Here is a 20,249-nt window from a genome sequence, read left to right on the forward strand (position 1 = left end):
GAAGAAATTCATATACATCTCCCCTCTAAACCATCTGCAAAGCATTTCTTGACATTCTACATGGATAGCTACAGTGTTTACGATGGTGTGCCTCCCAGTCTCGCACTTGTGTCCTAATTTAAGACTGCTTGATAGCAGAATTAGATTCGGTTGAGTAAACGGATCATCTCCCTATAAGCATTGCGAACATTCCTACATAATTATTGCAAAAGGAGAGAGCACGCCACATCAAGCATTACTACTTAGAACCAGTCTTGTAGGATACCCAACTTTCAAGGTTTTATTACTACACTTTGGTAGTAAAACCTTCATGCAAGTATGCCTTTCGTGGACTGCAATCATAAGGACAAAAGAAAGGGAGCCAATCAAGGACATGCGATCTTTGACCTATTCCCTTGTTTAAATATGCCCATTGTTGTTAGTGAACGATGATAATTTTTACCCTGAAGTGAGATTTATCTAACTGGGAATTTCAGCATCAACTGAATAGCACAACCACTCACAATAGATTTAGGATATCACAATTAGAATTCATTGCATATTTATGTACTAATGATGCTTGCTGGAAAAATCGTGCTCTGCATGTAATAGAGGGGCTTGGGTCAGAGGGTGGTTTCCTCTGGTCTAAGGAACACGTTTTTGCCCATATCTTGTGTATGAGCACAATTGTGGTTCTAAAAGTAGTCAATAGAATATCAAATAATGGGACTTCAATTCTCTTTTGAAGAAAAATTAAAGGTTGCCTATCTCAACATTGAAAACCTTATAGTTGTGGTATACCATTATAGTTTGATACTCCAACTGCCTTCACAAGACCTTGCTCGACAGCATCAGCCAACCCATCAATATAATCTGCAATTTGCATACAGGAGTTAATTGCTCTCTCAAGAACATTGATTCGCCAATCACATAAATGCAGTGGAGATTATACATGCTCGTTACAAAATTTGTGGCATCTAATGTGACGACACTCATAATAAATTTCCGTGTATAAAATGGTGAAAACAATACACAATCAATTCTGCTCTCTAAATCTGATCGATTTAAAAGATGTTCACCAAATTCTACTGTCATGTTCAAACATGGTTTTTATCCCTTCACACCATATCTTAAACATCCTTTTAGGATGCTTCTATTAAAGGTTATCGGAAGTGAATGACCCATCAAATATGCAGACAAGACCGCACTTCAGGAAAAATATTAAGTAAATGTACTTATCAAATAATAGGCTCATAGCTGAAGATACTTGAAAATTTCATAACAGAGGATAAAACTTTTTGAATGCCTTGAAATAAATATTTCAAAGATGTAAAGAACTTTCTTTGTTCTGAATTCCTTCAGGACGAGCTTGGAGAAATATAAGATATTCAAATCCTATGAACAGTCCAACCTCATTAGTGAAGTCCAGACTGTGATCCTGCTTAGTTGTTCGACCTCCAATATCAGCTACAGGGCAGCATATCACCTAATCGATGACTGCAGAACCTTTTAGATTCCATATTTTCCTCTCGAAATTTGTAATAGGAAAACGTATCCTATAGACCTAATCATGTGCTCATCGATGAAGCACATGCTGCATGCAATCCATATTAAGATGCAATTAACATTACGTATGTTTAGAGCTCATTGCTCACTCCTGCACCTTCCTTAGGACTGAAGCAGTTTAGAAAAGGAGTGGGCATAGACTCAAGCAGCAGATCCTTATAGGACACACTCCTTTTCTGACTACACGGCAAAACTTTAAAACTGAAAGAACAGGTTAACTGTGAAATATGGATTTGGACTTCTGATAGGAGCAATTTCAAACCTCATTCTTTAAATTTTTCATGTGAATAGAAACATAGCAAGAATATATCGGAAAAGAACCCATAGGTGCCCCAAAAGTTGGAAAATTAAGCAAGCAATATTTGTAAGGTATACAAGAAATGCTAACTCAAGAAGATCACAAAAAATAAAACTTCTGTTTCATAGAAGCACAGCCTCCAGATAATTTCTCCACCGTAGGCGACCATATAACCAAAGGGCACTCAAAGAAGAGAAGATATCCTCGAGGGTCATTACTGAGACTGAGGTAAGAACAAAATAGTATATACACAAATGATATAGCTCCCCATATGCCATATCTTCTTTTGTGTGCGTGTGCACCCTAGCCCATGTGTATGTCTGTAAAGGGGAGCAGACCTAAGGAAAGAGGGATACAAAAACACTCAAAGTTTAGGAAGTTCACATGAGCCCTCCTTAGAAAAACCAATGAAAGATAGTACGAGACAAAGACTCTATTCAACTGCTACAAAGACTTTTCTTAGTACGAGACAAAGACTCTATTCAACTGCTACAAAGACTTTTCCTCTTATAAATTTATTAAACTAGAGAATGGTAAAACTTATAACACTTTGTAATGGAAATTAATTAGTGAAAAAACATTTCTGGTCTTGTGAAAATGACCTCAAAGCTGATGTTTCTCCTACATAAAACCAAATAAATAAAAGGACAAAGGAAAAACTTTGAATGAGCATGTCATAGCGTGAAAATTACAGAGAAAACGTAGCATATGATACAAATTAATCATCAAATTTAGTATTTGGTGAAAGAAGGAAAATAAATGAACTGATTCATGTAGTGAGGGCAGAAACCTTCATTTCCCCAAAGCCCAGGCCTGCAAAAGTGAGCAACATCTATTAGAAAATTTATCTATACCATCACTTTTAAAGCAATAGCACAACAGAACCAAAAGAATCCATACCGCATACCAATGAAGCTGGTATAAGTCAACGTAAGAGAGCCCAAGCCGTTTCAAGGACTCCTTCAATGCACATACAAGGCTGCCTTTCCCCAATCTCCATGGAAGTGCGGCAAATTTTGTTGCCACTATGATCTTTGTCTTATCTTCCTTTTGCCTCTCCTCAATAAATCTAATAACAATACATGTGCCAATTCCTGAGACTCTCTCTCTCTCTCTCTCTCTCTCTCTCTCTCTCTCTCTCTCTCTCTCTCTCTATCGAACTATAATGGTCAGCTCCACCCCAGCCAAACTTTTTAGTACAATACTTGAAGCAAAAATCAGCAGCTGGGCAGAAGAAGCCAAGAAAAGGGCTATTGGGCAAGCAGGCTTCCGCAAAGAACACATAACTGCAGACCACCTTGTTACACTGAGGGTCCTCATGGATGAAAGCAGATTACATAGAAACACTCTACTCTGTTGCTTTGTTGATTTCAGAAAAGCATTTGATACAGTACCACGAGGAGGTTTATGGGATAGAATGCACATCCTGGAGGTCCCTCTAACACTCAGAGTGGGCATCTCCCGGATATATGAAAAAGTTCTATGCCGATTGAAGCAATCTCAGGGACTATCGACTGCATTTCAAAGCAACATGGGAGTCAAGCAAGGCTGCCCACTCTCACCCACTTTATTTGGGATATGCATTGACAGGCTAGAAGAACTTGTAAAAGAAGCGATGTCAACAAAAGACATACAAGGCCCCAAAATAGGAGTGTGGGTAATATTGTTACTGCTATATGCAGATGATATAGTTCTTTTTGCATATGATCCCGACCACATGCACAAACTATTACAGATATTGAAGACCTTTTGTCTAGAGAGCGGGCTGCAGGTAAATGTCAACAAAACCAAAATGATGGCAGTGTGCACCATTGAGCCTTTACATCCCCTAGACATTATATTCGATGGACAGCCCCTCGAATATGTCAATACTTTTAAATACCTAGGAATTGATATTCCAGCAGATCATAGATGGTGGCAATGTGTCCAAAGAAGACTAGACACAGGCTGGGGCAAATACTATCACTTTGAAAATGACTGCAGGCACACCGACACTCGCAATTGGAAGATTCGGAACATTTTGTTTGATGCATATGTGGTTCAAACAGTACTCTATGGAGCGGAAGTATGGGGAGGCAGCATTCCCCCATCGACATGGAATGAGATCAAAAAAATGCAGAAGGCTTTCTTACGCCGCCACTTAGGTGTAAAGGCAACTACTCCATACTCGGTGCTACTATTAGAAACAGGCAGGAGACTTATCGAGTTCCATGCTTTGGTTAGAGCAATACTTAGTGGAGGTACAACAAATGCAAACAGATAGATTACCTCACAGGGCATGGATGGCCAGCATGAAACTTCAAAAGAACCATAAGAGCAAGATCATTTGCACAAAATGGGGGACAGATATAAGGAAGTGGTTCAGCAGATGGAATGTAGACTCATACCTGACTATGCCACCCGCAAGAATTGATATCCAAGAGTTTCAGATGTCCCTACTAAGCACTCTACAGACTCAATGGCTAACAACAAAGAAGAGGGTGAAGCTGGAGTATTACCAAGATCACATCAACCCCACATGTTGGTCCACATATATGACAAAAGAGGCCCCTGCTCAGGCATACATCAGCACTTCCATCCCCTTGCTCTATCGCAGAAATATTGCTAGATTCCGGACTAGATCTCACGTGCTTACAATTGAGAAGGGAGCGTGGTTGAATCTTCCGCGACATGCCAGAATATGCAGATTTTGTGACTCTCAAACAGTGGAGACAGAGGCACATATAGCTCTGCAGTGTCCCAGTTATGCACACATTAGGGAGGACTACCGGAAGTTACTGGGAGACAACACACAGTTAACATCAGTCCTTTCCACTGCCTCGCCGGCAGCATTAGGATCTTTTGTTACCCGCCTCTTTTTGTACTGTCAAGAACTTGAAAATTCTTGACCCCTCCACACCGGAGGAGACTTTTCTTGTACACCGTTCAGGTCCCATGGGTCGTTTTCGGCCCCCCGTGGACGATAATAATTTCTACTTCTACTTCTACTTCTCTCTCTGTGTGTATGTAATGAAGGTCAATGTGTGTGTGTGTGTGTGTGTGTGTGTGAGAGAGAGAGAGAGAAGGTGTGTGTGCCATGGCTGTCCAATGCCTTTTTGTGTGGAGACTTTAATAACTCGCCTGCCATTCAAGACAATACCACTCATCGTTCTCATATGATCCCCACTGAGCTTCAACATTGGGAAGATATGCTTTCTTCCTTGCATGCAGAAGATTTATCGCTCTCAACAAGGGATAGAGATATGGGTTATACATACCATCACAATGCCCTTACTCATTATTGGGCTCGACTTGACAGATGGTATTTGTTGCATGCTCAGCAGTATGCCAACTTTACATGTGCGTTATGGGTTGATCATTCCCTCTTGCTATCTGATCACTTCCCGGTATGCTTGACATTATCTATGGCACGTTTGACAGATGATATGCCTTCTTTTGGTCGTCGCCTACTTCATGTTAATAGTGCTTATCTGCTTCATCAACAATTTCATAACATGGTGAAAGTGGCTGTCCGCCCCCTCCTCTCACATGCTCAGGAGGACATGGATTTTGCTTGGATCAGTCTTGCTCATCGCTTGCAGGCTGTTATTCAAGACTATGGACGGAGTTACATGGGAGACCTCAGGCTCAAGCTGAAATGGGCTCAATCTCACAAGCAACAAATGGATGTAATCAGCTCTTATAGGCAGCTCACCTCCTCTGACAGGATTCTTGTGCTTCTGCGGCTCACATCATCCACCAAAATGATCTTCGCAAATTAAAGAAGTGGCAAATCCGAGCTCGCATGAAACCCCTTTTGGACAAGGGCTGCTCCTCCGAAGCCTTCTTTAAAAGCCTACATGCGGACAGGCGAAAGGAGGATATTTGCAGGATCAGGAAAGATGATGACACCTGGACTACCTCCAAATCAAAATTGGAATTGCAATGTTCCAGTCATTTCCAGCATCTCTTTTCCCCTCAGATTGATCATTCTGTGCAAGTGAATGCAGCCAGGTCTCAATTCCTTACGCATGCTCAGCCCATATTGTCTCGGGAATAGGCTCATGCATTAGAGCAGCCCTTTAAGCTTAATGAACTGGATGATGCTTTGAGTCATTTACGTAAAGGCAGCTCTCCTGGTTGGGATGGATTGACTGTTGAATTCTTCCGTGTATTTTGGGGTGATCTCAATCATGCTTGGGCAGAACAATCTCTTCCTCCTTCTTGGAAACATGGCCTTGTCAAATTGATCCCCAAAAAAAGGTTATCTGAGACAATGGCTGATTGGCGGCCCATATCTCTTATGCCAGTCATTTACAAACTCATTGCCAAAATGATTGTCCTCAGGGTTCGATTCATTTTGCATGCAGGACTTCATCCCAGGTAGTATGGGTTTGTTCCCAAAAGGCAGATTACAGACAATATCTCCAATGCTTTGCTTGCAATTGAGTATGCCAAATATTCCAAACAAGATGTTCTCATTCTGCAAGTAGACATTGCGAAAGCATTTGATACTGTCCATTGGGATTTTATCTCTCAGACTATGCATAAACTGGGATTTGGCCCTCGGCTGGTTCACATTATTTACTGGCTCTACTCTCATGCCACCGCGCAGTGCTTGCTTGCTGGTGGGTTGTCAAGAACTTGGACTATGACCCGCTCAGTGAGACAGGGTTGCCCCCTTAGTTCGCCACTGTATGCCATTGCTACCCACCCATTATTGTTGCATATGGACCATCTTGTAGATACAGAGGGCAGCTTCATGGCTTGCAAATTCCAGGGGCACAGCCATTTCTTGCACAGGCATATGCTGATGACTCATATTTCATGCCCAGGAATTCTCAAAGTGATCTCTCTCATTTGATGCATACTTTGAATAATTTTGGCATAACTGCTGGACTGCATATTAACTTTCAGAAATCAAATATTCTAGCTTTGAAAGAAGCTGATTGGCATGCACTTCTCTGGCCAGGTCACATTATTTCTTCCCATACTATTGTGAGGCACTTAGGGTATCCCATTGGCTGGAATATTACCCCCCAACAACAGCTCAAATGGGTGCTTCAAAAGATCAACAAGAAGCTGGAATACTAGCATCTATCCACTTGGCCTCTACATGTTCGACTTCGGATAGTACAATCCATCATTATGGCATATGTGCAATTTTATTTGCCTCTTCTTTCCTGGTCTCATAAGCATTTGGCTTCCTATATGTCCCAGGCCATGGAGATATTTTGGAAAAGCAAATCTCACAAAAAGGCTTTGCGACTACTTCCAATGCACTCTGTTTGTTCACCTAAGACTCATGGGGGGCTGAATATTCTCAATCTTCAGTTTCATATGTTGGCAAGAAAGAGCACTATGATTGCTGATTTTTTTCAGCAAAAACAGCCATGGGCCATCATGTTAGCAGCCATGTGTGGAAACATGACATCCCATACATATGGGCACTGGATTACGGATCACTGGGAAGCAGTCATGACCACATTTCAGGGGAAAATTCCTGGTTGTCCTCTTTCTACTGCTTTCATTCATGATTGGAAGAGAATTCTCTCTTATGCTAAATGGACAGGTGCTTCTTCTCATCATGGCAATTCTTTTCGCTTGGAAAGCATCCATTGGAGCAAGGTCTTTGAATCGCCCCTCGCTTTACAGGCACCCATTAAAGCGTATAATCTTATGAAATTGGGCATAAGATATGTTGGAGATGTTGTGGATCAACAAGGTTACATGCTTTCATTTCCACAAGCTTGCAGGACATTCCCTTTGGGTTTACATCATAGGTCCATTTGGAGAATACTTACAACTATGTTGCAGCCATTTGTTCCTGTTTCTCCACTGTTTGTACAGGACAGATTATTGGACTGGAATCTGATCTCTCCATCTCCTGCTATCTGTTCGCTTTCAATGCACAATCTGACCTCCTCATGGTCTACAGATTTCTTCTTCCATCGCCATGGATTGATAAGCATGCCAACACTCTTTGGAATTTGCATAGGCCTTTATCCTGGTGGCAATCACGACTCAAAAAATTTTGGAAAGCCAAATTGCCATTGAAACAAAGGATTTTCTTTTGGAAATGTATAGTGGGAGCTTTTTCCATTGGGGTGAAATTGGCAGCACGCCGCATTGCTTCTCCTTTCTGCCCCCGTTGCTCTCATCACCATGAGACAGTTCCTCATCTATTATGGTCTTGCTCGCATTCCCGGATATTGATCACTCATGTCTCTCATTTGCTGCGGCTTCAGTTTCCCTCCATCAGACTCGGGAAACCCTTCTGGATGTTTGGATGCCTCTCATCTCAAATGTCTCCATTCCTCCTTTTCTTTCACTGGACTCGCTTTTGGGTACTATGGACCATTTGGACACAGAGATTGCATTCTAGGATGGGACAACAGTTTCCTCAGGCATATGCTTTCTTCAGAATGTCCCTCAAGCAATCTCTGTATGATAGTTATGCTGCGAGGGACTTGGATGCTACTAGCCTTGAAGTGTTTTCTGACTGTTTTTGAGTTCTTCCATTAGGCTCTCTCTCAGAGTCTAATGTCATGTACATTGATCTCATGTTAATAATATAGTTACTGGTTTCACAAAAAAAAAAGTATGTGTGTGTGTGTGTGGGGGGTACTTCTCCGTACAGTCCTGTGTCTTTTCCGTACAGTCCTGTGTTTTGCTTCTATACTTCTCCGTACAGTCCTGTGTCTTGCTTGTTGTCTCTATACTTCTCCGTACAGTCCTTCTTGTCTTGTCGTATTTCAATCATGGCTTCAGGTTTGGATGTTTGTACATATGCTCGAAAAGAAAGACCCGCAGATGCTAAGCGCCGCCCTTCAGAGTCTGCATCACAAGATGATGAACTTACTATGGAAGCTCAGTACGTGTTTGACACCCTTAAGGATGACTTTCAGCAGTCACGACAGGAATGGGGCAAACCAGTTCCAGAGGTGACGTACAAATTGGAATTGCCGTCCCTTGTGAATCCTCTCAGGAAGTTATCTCAACCCGCGGTTATAATTTTCTTTCTAGAAAGAATCCCAGCGGTCAGTGATGTCGCACAGTGGATTAAGTCCATCCTTGGAGGATGCTTTGTAGAGGAGTGTATTTTGCATCCAGAGGCTTTTATGAGGTGCATTTATCAGATGCTTCATGCAAGCAGAGGCTACTTGAGTTCTCTACCCTGTTTTACGGGAAGCAGATGGTACATGCTATGCCCTCGTCTCCAAACAAGGATTATCAAAGTCTTATACGACATCATTGTCCTGTATGGGTTGAGGTTGTTAACTTCTTGGACTATATGCATGAAGAGTTGCCTGGCCTAGTTGCTTCTTTGGGACAGGTCATTTGTCCTCCGCGCCTTATGGGAAACCGTAACAGGTTCTGCATTCTCTGGGACATTGATACACCTACCCCTCCTTCTATTGCAGTGGAAGTTGAGGGAGTGCAATTGGGAAAAAAGTATTTTGAATTGAAATGGGACGTGTTTGTAGGAGCTTGTTTTGCCTGCCACAAGTTTGGGCATCTAGCCTCTGAATGCCCAATGGTTCTGCATCAGCCCCCTCCCAATGCCTTGCCACCCCAGACACGGGAAAAGAATGAGAATTTTCAAGCTAAGACAGCAAATAGAAATGGAGCAAAGAATGCCAAACCAATCAATCAGGTGCAGTCACTTGCTGGAAAAGGAAAAGATAAAGAAAAAGAGAAGATGAAGGAATCTGCGGGAATTGATCAAGATGGTTTTCAACAACCTAAGAAGGTGGTTATATTGAAGCAACGCCCCTTTCAATCTCGTCAATGGGATGCTTCTTCTCCCTCACCAGGACAGGCTTCTACTTCAGCTCCTGTCCTTCAAAATTGGGTGGGGGTTTTGAAGAAGGGCATCCCCATATGTGATTCTGAAGAAGGGGAGAATGCTAATGCAGCCCATGCAGGCAGAGGCTTTGCCTCTCTGATGTCTTGTTTTATTCTTATACTTTACTATATATACCTCTTTCATGCATCAAACACTTGAGTGCTTTACATACAATATACAGAGCCTCTGCAATGTCTCAAAGTGGAGGCTTTTATGGAATTATGTACATAAAATGCAGCCAGATATTGTTTGTTTGCAAGAGCATAATCAACACTCCAAGGTTGGTCATCATGATTATTTTGGCAGTTATGATATATATTATGCTGGTACCACTACCTACTCAGGTATATGCATACTGGTTAGACATGAACTGGAGCCTCAGTTAGCCTTCAATGACAGCAGTGGCAGATGGATGGTCATACAATGTAATGTCAATGGTGATATTCTTGAGTTTGCATCAGTCTATGCCTCCCAGACCTCTGCCATGAGGGCTTCATTATGGGATTCTTTATGCAGATATCCATGGAGATCCAATGCATTCATCTGTGGAGATTTTAATAATTCCCCTCTGCCAAGAGATAACACCACTTCAAGATCTCATATGCTATCATTGGAAAGGTAGAAATGGGATAGCATGCTTCTTTCTGTGCACGCTGAAGATTTATGGCTGCTTCTCCAAGGGTCAGTGCTTGGATATACTTTTCATCATAATGCACTTACTACATACTGGGCAAGGCTTCACAGATGGTATTTGTTTTACCCACAACAATTTGCAGATTTTAGCCCTCATCTCTTTATAGGTTTCTCATTGGGCTTGTCAGATCATGCCCCATTGTGGATGAATTTGCACCTTGGTATGCCTCTGGATGATTTGCCACCCCTTTCTAGTAGATTATTGCATGCTAATCAGGCTTATTTCTGACATCACTATTTGCAGCAAATGATCAGACTTGCAATTCATCCCCTGCCTTTGCATGCCCAGGAGGACATGGATTATGCTTGGGATAGTTTTGTCTCTCGTATGCAGAATGTCATTAGGGAGTATGGCAACTGGCATATGACTAAATGGAGGAATGAGGTTAAATGGGCAAAAAGGACAGCACAACAATTGACTGAATTTTCTCAGTTAAGGCCTCTCTCTGATTCAGAAAATGATTCCCTTTCACATGCTCAGATTAAATTGACTATTAATGATCAGAGGAAATTGCACAAATGGCAGATTAGGCCAAGAATGAAGCCCCTCATAGATAAGGGCTGCTCATCAAAAGCCTTTTTCCAGGGCCTGCATGCTACTCGAAAGAAAAACTCATGTCTAAGGGTAAGGAAGCTAGATGGCTCTTGGACGCACTCTTTCTCTAATCTCAAAGATGAATGCCAAAATTATTTCCAGAAATTGTTCTCCGCTCCTGGTTCCCCATCAAATCAAATGACTGATGCGAGGACTGAATTTCTCCAATATGTTTCCGAAATAGTGGAAATGGATGATGCTCTTGTAAGATTTCTACTTGGCCTCTTCATGTCAGGCTCAGAATAGTGCAGTCCATTGTAAGCCTCTTTGGACAATCTGGAGTGAGCATAATTTGGCATACTTGGGTCCGCAGATTCACAAGTCATATGAATCTTTCCAAGCCTCATTGCGGCAATCCTTATATGATGCCTGCCATGAGGGTGATATGGATGCTTCTTGCATAGAGCTTTCCTTTTTATGTTTCTGATCTTTGGGATACTCTCCATTTCGGAGACCTCCCATCATGTAAATTTATGATCATATAAATATATGCACTGGATATTACCAAAAAAAAGTATGTAATGAAGGTCATCCTATGATAGGACTAGAACATAGGTATGCTTTGTAATAATGTTGGAGCTGCTTTATGCACTCAACAGGAGCTGGCAAGTGCAATCTTCCCACTCTAGATATCTTATGTAACAGTTGATTTTTGGTCCAATAGACTGTTATGGTGTCCTATGGACGTTTGATAAACCTACCTGTGTGTGTGTGTGTGTGTGAGAGAGAGAGAGAGAGGCGGTGTGTGTGTGTGAGAGAGAGAGACGAGCCTCGCCAGCATCCCGTACAAACTCCCCGCCTGTCCGTACATTTGTACGGTTGCCGTACGTTCACCGTACGATCGTACGGTCTGACCCGCCTCTTCCTTGCGTAGCCCCGAGTAATTCCGCCTCTGTTTTCATCGTCTTGCCGTACCTTTTCTGAAACCCCTTCCAGACGTCCGTACATTTCCGTCCTTTTCCGTACAGCCTGGTTTCCCCGTGCCCCGTTAGCATCCCCGCCCAGTTTTCTTCCTCCGTACAGCTTCTACGCGCCCTATCAGCACCCCCGTACCGCTCAGCCCCCTCCGTACATCCGTACATTCCGTACAGTCCCGTTCAGTCCGTACAACATGTACTGATTGCCTTGTACTATTTCCGTACTTTTTGCTTGTACAAACCCTGCTGCGCAGTTCTGGTTTTTCTTGCAACCTCATCAATCTTGCCCTGTTTACCTCCATGGAAGACCAGCTCAAAAGTTATTCCCAGAAGGACTTGACCCGGGACTCCAAAAGACAGCAAGTTGATTTCTCTACTGCAGCCTCTGTAGATGCTCACTATGTTTTTGACATGCTCAAAGATGAATTTCACCACAGCCGGAAGGAGTGGGCCAAACCTCCCCCGGCCCTTAAGTATAAGCTGAAGCTGCCCTCATTGGTCGCTCCTCTCCGAAAGTTCTCTCAGCAAGCAGTTATCATTTTCTTCCCAGGGAAGTTACCTTCAGCAAATGATGTTGCTCACTGGGTTCAGGCTTTGTTGGGAGGTTGCTTTGTTGAAGGAGTATACTTTGCTTCTCAAGGTTTTTATGAAGTGCACTTTTTGGATGCCTCATATCGTCAGCAAATATTGGAGATGTCACCTCTATTCTATGGCAAACAAATGGTGCATGTCATGCCATGGTCGCCAAATAAGGATTATCATGGTCTCATTCGACATCACTGCCCTGTATGGGTTGAGGTCGTGGATTTTCCTGATTATATGAGGGCTGAGTTACCAAGTCTGGCAGCTACTTTGGGGCAAGTTGTATGCCCACCCCGTCCTTCGGGTAATCGAAATCGATTTTGTGTTCTTTGGGATACAGATCACCCAACCCCTCCTTCCATTGCGGTAGAAGTGGAGGATGTTCCCTTGGGCGAAAAATATTTTGACTTGAAATGGGGAGTATTTGCACGTGAATGCTTCACATGTCATAAGTTTGGCCACCTAGCCTCACAGTGTCCTGCAGTCCTGCATCAACTCCCACCTACAGCTATTGCTCCAGAAAATACTTCCCCTCCAACTTATGGTCCGGGGCCTAAGGCTATGCCTAGCAAATTGGGTGATGTGGCATCTAAATCTGTCCCTCCCAAAGAAAATGTGGTTCAGATTTCAGCCAAGCAAAAGGATAAAGGAAAGGGCAAAATTTCAGAATCTCATGCCTCTCCCCAGGGTGCCTGGCAGCAACCCAAAAAGGTATTTGCGCTCAAGCCACGACCGTTACAATCTCGCCATTGGGATGCCTCTACTTCCACCCATGGTCAGGCCTCTACCCCTGCTGATAGCCTCACTTCTCAACTGTGGGTTGATGTACTAAAGAGGGGCATCCCTGTATGTGACAATGATGAGGATTATAGAGCTAATGATCCAGGAGGCCAGGTGGATGTTGATGTCATGGCTGAGGCCTAACAGCTTATACCTTTACTATGCTTTTTGGTTCGGCTGTACATACCTTCTATGTCTACTTCAATTACTTGCATTACATACAATGTTCAAGGTCTTTGCAATGTCAATAAGTGGAGACTTTTTTGGCACTATGTACATAGAATGTACCCCGATGTAATTTCTTTACAGGAACACAACCAACACTTCTTGGCTGGCCAGCAAGGCCACTTTGCTGGTTATGATATCTTTTATGCTGCTACAATGCATTTTTCAGGGGTCTGCATGCTGGTGAAACATGATATGCAGCCCACGGTTACTTACAATGACCCCCAGGGTCGATGGATGGTGATCAGATGCACCTGTAATGCTGATCTTTATGAAATAGCATCTGTTTATGCCTCTCAAACTTCTGCGACAAGAGCTCGAATGTGGGCCTCCCTCAAACAATATCCATGGCTGTCCAATGCCTTTTTGTGTGGAGACTTTAATAACTCGCCTGCCATCCAAGATAACACCACTCATCGTTCTCACATGATCCCCATTGAGCTTCAACATTGGGACGATATGCTTTCTTTCTTGCATGCAGAAGATTTATGGCTCTCAACAAGGGATAGAGATATGGGTTATACATACCGTCACACTGCCTTTACTCATTATTGGGCTCGACTTGACAGATGGTATTTGTTGAATGCTCAGCAGTATGCTAGCTTTACATGTACACTACGGGTTGATCATTCCCTCTTGCTATATGATCACTTTCCAATATGCTTGATATTATCTATAGCACGTTTGACAGATGATATGCCTTTTTTTGGTCGTCGCCTACTCCATGTTAATAGTGCTTATTTGCTTCATCAACACTTTCAGAACATGGTGAGAGTGGCTTTCCGCCCCCTCCTCTTAAATGCTCAGGAGGACATGGATTTTGCTTGGATCAGTCTTGCTCATCGCTTGCAGGCTGTTATTCAAGATTATGGACGGAGTTACATAGGAAACCTCAGGCTTAAGCTGAAATGGGCTCAATCTCACAAGCAACAAATGGATGTAATCAGCTCTTATAGGCAACTCACCTCCTCTGAGCAGGATTCTTGTGCTTATGCGGTTCATATCATCCATCAAAATGATCTTCGCAAATTAAAGAAGTGGCAAATCCGAGCTCGCATGAAACCCCTTTTGGATAAAGGCTGCTCCTCCAAAGCTTTCTTTAAAAGCCTGCATGCGGATAGGCGAAAGGAGGATATTTGCAGGATCAGGCAAGATGATGGCACCTGGACCACTTCCAAATCAGAATTGGAATCACAATGCTCTAGTCATTTCCAGCATCTCTTTTCACCTCAACCTGATCATTCGATGCAAGTGAATGCAGCTAGGTCTCAATTTCTTATGCATGTTCAGCCTATATTGTCTCGGGAACAGGCTCATGCATTGGAGCAGCCCTTTATGCTTAATGAACTGGATGATTCTTTGAGTCATTTACGTAAAGGCAGCTCTCCTGGTTGGGATGGCTTGACTGTTGAATTTTTCCGTGCATTTTGGGGTGATCTCAAAAACACTCTTCTTCTTATGATCAATCATGCTTGGGCAGAACAATCTCTTCCTCCTTCTTGGAAACATGGCCTTGTCAAATTGATCCCCAAAAAAAGGTTGTGTGAGACAATGGCTGATTGGCGGCCCATAACTCTTATGCCAGTCATTTACAAACTCATTGCCAAAATGATTGTCCTCAGGGTTCGATTCATTTTGCATGCAGGACTTCATCCCAGGCAGTATGGGTTTGTTCCCAGAAGGCAGATTACTGACAATATTTCCAATGCTTTGCTTGCAATTGAGTATGCCAAATATTCCAAACAAGATGTTCTCATTCTCCAAGTGGGATTTTATTTCTCAGACTATGCATAAATTGGGATTTGGCCCTCGGCTGGTCCATATTATTTACTGGTTCTATTCTCATGCCACTGCGCAGTGTTTGCTTGGTGGTGGATTGTCAAGAACCTGGACTATGACCCGCTCAGTGAGACAGGGTTTCCCTCTTAGTTCGCTACTGTATGCCATTGCTACTCATCCGTTATTGTTGCATATGGACCATCTTGCAGATACAGGGCAGCTTCATGGCTTGCAAATTCCAGGAGCACAGCCATTTCTTGCATAGGCATACGCTGATGATTCATATTTCATGCCCAGGAATTCTCAAAGTGACCTCTCTCATTTGATGCAGACTCTGAATGATTTTGGCATAGCTGCTGGACTGCATATTAACTTTCAGAAGTCAAATCTTCTAGCACTGAAAGAAGCTAATTGGCATGCACTTCTCTGGCCAGGCCACATTATTTCTTCCCATACTATTGTGAGGCATTTAGGGTATCCCATTGGCTGGAATATGACCCCTCAACAACAGCTTAAATGGGTGCTTCAAAAGATTAACAAGAAGCTGGAATACTGGCATTTGTCCACTTGGCCTCTACATGTTCGACTTCGGATAGTGCAGTCCATCATTATGGCATATGTGCAATTTTATTTGCCTCTTCTTCCCTGGTCTTTTAAGCACTTGGCTTCCTATATGTCCCAGGCTATGGAGATATTTTGGAAAAGCAAATCTCACAAAAAGGCTTTGCGATTACTTCCCATGCAGTCTGTTTGTTCTCCTAAGACTCATGGGGGACTGAATATTCTCAATCTTCAGTTTCATATGTTAGCAAGAAAGAGCACTATGATTGCTGATTTTTTTCAGCAAAAACAGCCATGGGCTATTATGCTAGCAGCTATGTGTGGAAACATGACATCCCATGCATATGGGCATTGGATTACAGATCACTGGGAAGCAGTCATGACCACATTTCAGGGGAAAATTCCTGGTTGTCCTGTCTCTATTGCTTTTATTCATGATTGGAAGAGAATTCTCTCTTATGCTAAATGGTCAGGTGCTTCTTCCCATCATGGTTATTCTCTTCGCTTGGAAAGTATCCATTGGAGCAAGGTGTTTGAATCGCCTCTTGCTTTACACGCACCTATTAAAGCATATAATCTTATGAAATTGGGCATAAGAATTGTCGGAGATGTTGGTTGTGGACCAACAAGGTTATGTGAATTCATTTCCACAAGCTTGCAAGACATTCCCCTTGGGTCTGCATCATAGACCCATTTGGAGAACACTTACAATTATGTTGCAGCCATTTGTTCCTGTTCCTCCACTGTTTGTACAGAACAGATTACTGGACTGGAATCTGACTTCCTCATCTCCCACTACCTGTTCACTTTCAATGCATAATCTGGCTTCCTCGATGGTCTATAGATTTCTTCTTCCACCGCCATGGATTGATAAGCATGCCAACACTCTTTGGAATTTGGATAGGCCTTTATCTTGGTGGCAATCACAACTCAAGAAAATTTGGAAAGCCAAATTGCCATTGAAACAGAGGCTTTTCCTTTGGAGATGTATAGTGGGAGCTTTTTCCGTTGGGGTGAAATTGGCAGCACGTCGTATTGCTTCCTCTTCCTGCCCCCGTTGCTCTCATCCCCGCGAGACAGTTCCCCACTTGTTATGGTCTTGCCCGCACTCTCGGATATTGATCACTCATGTCTCTCATTTGCTGCGGCTTCGGTTTCCCTCTATCAGATTTGGGAAACTCTTATGGATGTTTGGATGCTTCTCATCTCAGATGTCTCCTTTCCTCCTTTTCTTTCACTGGGCTCGTTTCTGGGTACTATGGACTATTTGGACACAGAGATTGCATTCTAGGATGGGACAACAGTTTCCTCAGGCATATGCTTTCTTCAAAATGTCCCTCAAGCAATCTTTATATGATAGTTATGCTGCGAGGGACTTGGATGATACTAGTCTTGAAGTGTTTTTTGACTGTTTTTTAGTTCTTCCATTAGGCTCCTTTTTGGAGCTAATGCCATGTACATTGATTTCATGTTAATAATATAGTTACTGGTTTCTCAAAAAAAAAAAGTGTGTGTTAGCCGTCTGCTCAGCCTTACCAGCCCCTGCCACTCACCCCTCTGCTCAGTCCCTTGCAGCAGCCGCTCCCCCTAGCTTGATCTCCCGCACCCCGAGTTGAGCTGAACCCCCAGACCAACCCCAGGGGTAGCTAGGGGATGCTAATAGAACCATGTCCAATATGGCACAGACATGCTCCTTGACATGTCCTGGAACCTCGATTCCAGCAAAGAAAACCATATACTTTCAAGTTGCTGCCTCAATACCCTCTCCATATGCAAAGACATACTAATGGGGGGGAGGGGGGCCTTAACGGCCCATCGTTGGCCCTCAAGAGCATATTTACTATCTACAGCAAGAAGTACAAGAGCTCAGGTTACATCTGAAAGCTCACATATCCCGAATCCAACACCTCGAAGGGCCCGGGAAGCAATCTGTAATCGGTGAGGCAATGCAGACCTGCAAGGCCTATCCGCCTACCCCTCAATTAGTGTCCATAATCAAGGACCTTGTTCACACAGAAGTGCAAACAATGAAGAAGGAAGTGGTTGTAGAGGTGGATACAAAGGCAAATAAAAGTGACATTCAGGCTGAGATAAGGAGCATGAAACCAAACAAAGTAAAAGATCAGGATAGGAGGCCTTGGCTGGTTGAATGAGGAGGATACATACAAGAGACTCTAGCACACATCAAAGCAGCCAGCCCTAGCATTGAATTTCTGGAAGAAGACAAAGAGAGGACAGATTGCAAAGCTAATATTCGCCACTCTAGAGGACGTGTCGTAATTACACTTAGCACATGGGATATATATAAATCAAGCTTCTTTGCCAATCTTCCAAGCTGAAAGAGACCAAGACCAAGGAGCTCACGCAAGCTCAACTGAACGAAAAGGCAACGGAAATAGCTTAGGTCAAGGCTGCTAGGAAGGATGGAAAATGGGCAGTATATCTTGTGAGAGTGACCCTCATCAAGGAGCTTCAATCCAAACCAAAAGACTTTCAGTCTTAAACTCATGTATGGCCCTTTATTGTCTTTATTTTCACACTACAATGTAGATCCCTATAATAATTTGGAGTCGCTCTATGCACTCCTTGCCTTGTGCCCTTCTTGAACCGAAGCATTAGCTGGTTTTTTGCTGTCCCATAGACCTGTTGGTCTCTTGTGCACATTAATAGACTCTCTCTCTCTCTCTCTCTCTCTCTCTCTCTCTCTCTCTTCACACACGCACAACACACACACACACACTTATTTTTGTGTGAAAGAAAATTTCATTAAGAAGAACGTACATTCATAGCTGTCCCAAGGTGAGACTGCTACTACTCATAAACTAGAAGAAGCTGAAAAGAATACACACGATAGCTGCTCCAGTGAAGAATAGTTAGCACATCAAAACTAAAAACGGTGAAAGAACACTTCTAGCTGGGCCGCAAGAAGATCTCCCATGTAATGCATATCCTGAAGGGAGAGTATTTTCTGAGAGTGTTTTCTCTGCTATTTTTTAGAGTATTTTCTGTCACACACACACACTTTTTTCTTTTTTTTGGTTGAAATTTTTTATGCTTTATATTACACAATAGCTTTCCCTGAATGGGGAGCTCAAAGTACATCAACAAAAGATCTCACTATATGACACATTGTAATCTATGTAGTGACTCTACAAACAATCAAAGAAAGATTGCCTCAGAGAGTGTCGAAAGAAATAGAAAGGGAAAAGGTGGGATCACCAAAGACTATGATTCCTATCCTTACATAGAGTCCGAAGTGCCCAGTAACGAACCCAAATGAAAGGAACTCAAATCCCTCTCTGTGTGGGTGAATCCCAAAAACCCAAAAATATTTCCAAAAGGTAGCATTAGGAAATATAGTCCTCAAGCACTGCCTAAGGAGCTCCAAAAAATCATGAGTATGTGGACAAAGCCAAAGAAGATGAGGCACAGATTCCCATGGAGCCAAACATCTGCGACAAAGAGCCACAGCGATATGTCTGCATGCCAAGAGCTGCCCAGATAGAAGAATCCCTAGCATCCCTCACCATGTTGTCGAAGAGGAACTTTGGAATTCCAAAGCTGCCGCAATCACTTCTGCCACCACTTTACTGGGGGATTCATTTGCCAGAGCTGATTCGCCTTATCTCAAACCCAAGGTGGGGGCAATGAACCTTATACAAGGAAGGGGCTGTGATGTGGGACAGCCTCAAGAGACGGGCTGATGACCCTAGTGAATGAAGAGTCCAATCCTGAAGCCTATCCTTAAGCTCCAGTGGTAGCACCATCAAAAAAGGTTGAAGCATTTGAGTAATAGTTTGCCATAAAGGACGATAATGCATTACTAAACCATATTGTCTGGCAGAAGGAAAAGATATGGGAGTACCATCATCCTAAATGACATCAGCCACGGAACGAATCCCTTTGAAAGTAAGAAAGTATGAAAGTTTGGGTTCCTGCAAGGCTAGCAGAGGGTCAAAAACCTGAGACCAATGTATGCTTTCAGCTCTTAAAGAATTTCCTTGCAATGAGTTAAGGCTGTGCCATTCCAAATGTGAAAGAATGTGCTTCCAATCCATTAACATTTTAACGACCAAAGGACTACCTTTGATTTTACCATCAATACAACTGTGTGCTTTCAGCAACCAAAAGCAAGGGTGGCAATTTGTAAAAGCAAATAACGCATCATGGCAGCCCAAGGTTAATCTCCTTGCATAAACTACAGCATCATTTTCCCCTTATGAGCAAGGATATGCACATGAATGTTGAGAATATTTAAACCTCCATGCATCTTTGGCGAACAAAGATGTTGCACTAAAAGCAATCTCAAACTTTTCCGGCCATGTTTTGATGCCAAAAAGTTTCCATAATGGACGACATAAAGTATGTCAGATCTCCCTTGTTAAACATGATCAAAGTCAAGTAAAACTCAATGAATGCCACCAAAATAGATTGAACTATCCGTAA

At 42.8% G+C, this 20,249-nt stretch overlaps 1 protein-coding gene across 1 annotated transcript in view; it reads right to left on the minus strand.

The window, feature by feature from the left end:
• Nucleotides 1–20,249, minus strand: part of LOC147901492 (NAD(P)-linked oxidoreductase superfamily protein) — a 50,964-nt gene that overhangs the window by 13,245 nt on the left and 17,470 nt on the right. The window contains exons 5-7 of the mRNA XM_087374678.1: nucleotides 2,751–2,912; nucleotides 2,634–2,656; nucleotides 781–852 (exon numbers count right to left, since the gene is read on the minus strand). Of these exons, the coding sequence (XP_087230804.1) occupies nucleotides 781–852; nucleotides 2,634–2,656; nucleotides 2,751–2,912 (257 nt within the window). The remainder of the gene's footprint in view (nucleotides 1–780; nucleotides 853–2,633; nucleotides 2,657–2,750; nucleotides 2,913–20,249) is intronic.

Source organism: Dipteris shenzhenensis, chromosome 5 (assembly GCF_047967505.1).
Source record: "Dipteris shenzhenensis isolate YYH24624 ecotype China chromosome 5, Dip_SZ_1.0, whole genome shotgun sequence".
In the NCBI taxonomy this organism is placed as follows: domain Eukaryota; kingdom Viridiplantae; phylum Streptophyta; class Polypodiopsida; order Gleicheniales; family Dipteridaceae; genus Dipteris; species Dipteris shenzhenensis.